At 41.1% G+C, this 4,855-nt stretch overlaps 1 protein-coding gene across 1 annotated transcript; it reads right to left on the bottom strand.

Annotated features, from left to right (window-relative positions):
* Positions 1-2,102: 2,102 nt before the first annotated feature.
* On the bottom strand, positions 2,103-3,071 carry LOC103192448 (26S proteasome non-ATPase regulatory subunit 7-like). Its single transcript, XM_042780233.1, is given in 1 exon segment — positions 2,103-3,071. A coding segment is annotated over 1 exon segment (969 nt).
* Positions 3,072-4,855: the final 1,784 nt, after the last annotated feature.

The raw sequence follows: 4,855 nt of genomic DNA, 5'->3' as shown, positions 1-4,855 counted from the left end.
CTAGTAAGAAGCTGAGCTATGATGTGGATTTGGATCTATATGAGCATGAAGCTATCCTCCTGAAACTATACTGCATTCCTCCCAACATACCGAAAAGGTTATTCCATCCTAAAGAAAGAAAGAGGAGCAATGCACTGAAAAGAAACAAATCATCAATGGGATAGCAAAGACAACAGTTTTACTTATCAAAGGGGGACTTGTGTGTGGAGGGGGAACACTGGTTTTTAACACCAAGAAAACTGTGAGTTCTGGTCCCAAGTATACAATGTAAATGTTATAGGTGATGTAACCTCCTTAAATGCTCAGTTTTCCTTTCTATAAAAATGACACCATTGCCACCTATGTGAAATATCTACAACAGGCAAGGGTTTACAGACCTAAGGTTATTAGCAATTACCAGGGATAGGCAGGAGCTAGAGGGTAGGGGAACTCATTGCTTAGGAGACATTAAGCTTCTGTTACAGGTGGTAGAAAAATTTGGGAACATGATGAACACAATGTTATTAAATTGCACATGTGAAGAATGTTGAAATAACTAATGTTTTGTTACATATGTCTTTACCACAATAAGAAACAAAGGCACCATTGTACTCTCTTGTTCTTTTAGTTCTAACATTCGGATTTTACAGTGCTGGGATTTGGAAACGTGACACAACAGGTAATTTTTGCTCAAATAAAATGCTCTTTTACAAATGGAGAAGACGGGCCTTTTATCCTGAGAAATGGTAAAACACATGATTATATTTGATGGTGAAAGATCCATTATAGATACATAGAGATTTCTGCACCACACCCAAATCTTTTGTAGATGTCATCTAGGTAGATTCAACATTGACCAGTCCTCCACTGCAATTAGCAATTACTCTTAAATCTGTCTAGGTGCTTCCAGCAGCCTTTCCATTATCCGTCCACTTTCCTTTCCTGTCTCCTTATAAAAACCCATTTCACTAAGAGTAGTGTTTCCAAAAGTGTGACCCATGGATCATGTCTAAAATGCAGACTCCTGGGCTTCCCACACCTACTGATTCAGAAATTCTGATTATACAATTCAATTTTTCATGGAATCAGACTGCCACATCTTTCTCCCACAAAGTGACTGGTGGGTTTGGACCACCGACCTTTCAGTTAGCAGCCGAGCACTTTACCACTCTGCCACCAGGGCTCCCATACAATTCAAAGAAGAGTTTCAAGTGGTTCCACGACACTAAAATTTGTGAACCCCTACATTAGGGTGTAAGTGACAGATTTAAATTTTCCAACAGTATGTACATTTTTAAAGTTGAAACCACAGAGTTTTTTTTGATGAAATTACAAACAGTTGCTATTGGCTTGAAGAGGAATGTGAAAACCCTTGGGGACTTTCAAGATCCTTTTAAAGTCCCTACCACTTAGACAGGTTTTAGGGCCTTTATAAACCCTAAGTGCTTATGCCTTTTGAAGCCCTACTCCATCTTTCATTAAACATCAGAATATAACCATATTTTACACAAAATATATTTCTCATATTAAGGGAAAGGAGTTGAATAATTTGCTTTTTTTTTAAAAAAAAAAAAAAAAAAACCAAGCCATTTAATTGCATCTTTGAAGGTAAACAATACATGGAGCAGGATCCCAAGCTCTGTAGATGCCAGAGCTACAGGTCCAAAGGGTCCCGTGGTACAGTATTCTCAATGCAGAGGTCAGAACTCAAGGTGTTACGAGGCAGAGCACTTAGGGAATTCATGCGTTCCACTTAGCAACTTTGCATCTGCCAGAAACAACTCCAAGAGTCTTTCAACACTGGGAAAACTCAACTCTTGGTTTTGTTAAGAATCAACAGTACCAAATTTTACATGTACTCTTCTTCACTTTTCTCACACAATCTTTAGCCTGAGCCAACTATCATATTCCCAACTCTCCTACCAGCCAAAGCTGCAGTTTAGGTACAAGATCAGTCCCTCTATCCATTCCTTTCCATGTAATGCCACAGCAAGAGTGACCTGAGGCAGAGAGCGCTCATCAATACAGCTTTTTAAAAAGCACTTAAAGTGAAAACAACCCTCTAGTGGCACACTGATTTAGTTTATACTATTTTAATTTACAAATTAAAAAAGCTACATGTTTCATTTTTTCTCCTTTTTCTCTTCTTTCTTTACATCGCTCTTTTCCTTATCTTTATCTTTGTCATCTTTTCTATCCTTTTTGCTCTCTTCTTTTTCCTGCCCTTCTTTCTTCTCTGCATCCCGGTTGGCAATCTTGTTGTTGATGAGGTTGTGCAGGGCAACCACAGAGCGGATCAATGAGGCCAAGTACACCACCACCATCTGGTCGTTGGTCTTTAGGTAAAAGGCTTTGACAAACTCCTGCAGGCTGACATCAGGCAGCAGGTTGAAGACATCCTGCAGCTGGTAGATGATCTGGTGGTTGATGGGCAGCTTGCCTGTGGCCACTTTCTCCAGGTAGCTCCTGATATCCAGAAGCTTGGAGTTCAGTCCCTTCAAACCATGGACCTGGTTTGTGATATGCTGGGAAAGAGTGCCCACTGTCGTGTCTTTGATGTCTCATAGCAAGTGTTCAACTCCAACTTCCTCAGCTTCCTCAGCTCCAATTTCACTGGTTACATGCTCAAATGTCTTTGAGGTTGGAGTTCCATCATCATGAACTTCTTCCACAGAAATGTATGCTTCTGTGGGCAGCCCCAGGTCCTTTGGCTCCACATCAATAATGACCAATACTGAGTTTGGGCAGTATCTTTTCATGAGTTCATTGATGGCGATGTCATTCTTGTGTAGTTTAGGGCCTGTGTGGTACCACCCAACTATTCTTTCCCTAGCATTGACCTTCTTAAACATTCCATACATGTTTTTTAAATAATCATGGTCTAAAAACCAAACAGAATCATCTTTGTCATCTTCATCAAAAGGGACTGCAAAACTGTTAGATACATCGAGTACTTTCTTTTGCCATGACCCCAAAAGCACACCAACAACACGCTTCTGGTTTCCAACCTTGCCTATTCGGTTGAAGTGATCCACCACACTGAGCAGTACCAGGGGGCGCACGACCACCTTCTGCACCGCCAGCTCCGGCATCACGACACACCCCAACGGCCAGGCCCGGCTCTCGGTGACCTGCGAACACCGGTACGGCTCCCACGGCTCCTCCTGGCCTGGCTCCTCCAATAATTTGCTTTTTAAATTGGTTAATTAGCAATTACGATTTTTGGGGGCAGTCATCAAGCATATAAGAGTTAAATTCAACACGATTGACATTAATGGTATGCTTTGCAAACAGTTAATAAAATACTAAGTTTCAACCTTGCAGGGGTTTTTCTTTTGTATTTTGGAAACCAAATTTTATTTTTCAAGTGCCAAGCAAAGTCCCATGAAAAGCTGGCAGGCCACATGTATTATGTCCATTGGATGGAAGGGTCCTGCCTGCTTTAGCTCCTCAGTTTAGGGGAAATGGCCGGGCCATAGGGAAATAGCGAGAAAGGGAATTAGTGGGTTGAGTGAATCCAGTGTTAAAAAAAAAAACTCACTGCCGTCGAGTCAATTCGACTCATAGCAACCCCTCCTTCAGTTTCCAAAGCAGTATCTCTACAGAAATAGATTGCCCAATCTTCCTTCTGAAGAGTGGCTGGTGGATTTGAACCACCAGGCTTCTGGTTAGCAGTCAAATGCCTTTAGCACTACACCACCAAGGTTTATATTCCCAGCTGGCAGTCTTACCTGCTGTCCATATTTTTTTCCCCTTATGTTTTAATAAAAGCATTTATTTAAAAATAAAATTGATTTGCAGGATGTTAACCCATTTTAGAGAAATGAAGGGATGCATAGGGCAAAGTCCTTGAGGTTTCTCTCCACAGAGCTTCCATGTTCCAAAAAAGGATGTGCTACCTTCCCACATGCATCAATATCTTTCACCACCCAGGAGACCCCTTGTTGATTTTTATAGTGATATCACTATTTTCGGAGCTCTGGTGGCACAGTCGTTAAGGCATTCGGCTGCTAACCTAAATATTGGCAGTCAGGACCCACCAGCTGCTCTGAGGGAGAAATATGAGGTAATCTGTTTACGTAAAATTTCCCACCCTTGGAAGCCCTATGGGGCAGTTCTACTCTGTCCTATACCGTCACTGTGAGTCAGAATCAACTCAATGGTAGTGGATTTATTACTATTTTCATAGGCACTTCCTGTCCTGCCCAGAAATGTTAAAGAACACACTCTAAAAAATGACTTGCAAGTATTTTCTTCAATATATTTAAGAAAACTTTTTATGTTGCATATTTTGAAAAAAGAAGCCCTGGTGGCACAGTGGTTAAGCACTTGCTGGAACCAAAAGTTCGGGTTGGACCCACCAGCTACTCCAAGGGAGAAAGATGTGGCAGTCTGCTTCCATAAAAATTGTAGCCTGAGAAACTCTATGGGGCAATTCTACTCTGTCCTATAGGGTTACTATGAGTCAGAATCTACTCCACAGCAATGGGTTTTGTTTTTTGTTTGTTTTTTTATACTTTTCTTGCCAAATTTTATCTTGAGATGGTAGTTCTTGGTTTTAGAAATTTCTAGGAATTAAAAAAAAAATCTATTGATCCAAGTGGAATGTAATTTAGGTCTTAACAATTCTCAAATTTATATAGTGGTTGCTATGTGGCAGACATTGTTTTAAGCATTTTACAGGTTGCTGTTATTATGCCGTCAGGTTGGACCCGACTCATAGCGACCCCTCCTTGGGTTTCCGAGGCGGTATCACTATGGAAGTGTAGTGTTCAACTTTCCTTCCGAGGAGTGGCTGAGGGGTTTGAACTGCCAGCCTTCTGGTTAGCAGTCAAATGTCTTAGGCACTACGCTACATTAATCCTCACAAAAGCAC

This window comes from Orycteropus afer, unplaced genomic scaffold, assembly GCF_000298275.1.
Source record: "Orycteropus afer afer isolate SDZICR_OR568_19922 unplaced genomic scaffold, OryAfe1.0 scaffold00028, whole genome shotgun sequence".
NCBI lineage: Eukaryota > Metazoa > Chordata > Mammalia > Tubulidentata > Orycteropodidae > Orycteropus > Orycteropus afer.
Note: the sequence above shows the minus strand (reverse complement) of the source record. Positions and strands in the feature narration are given on the sequence as shown.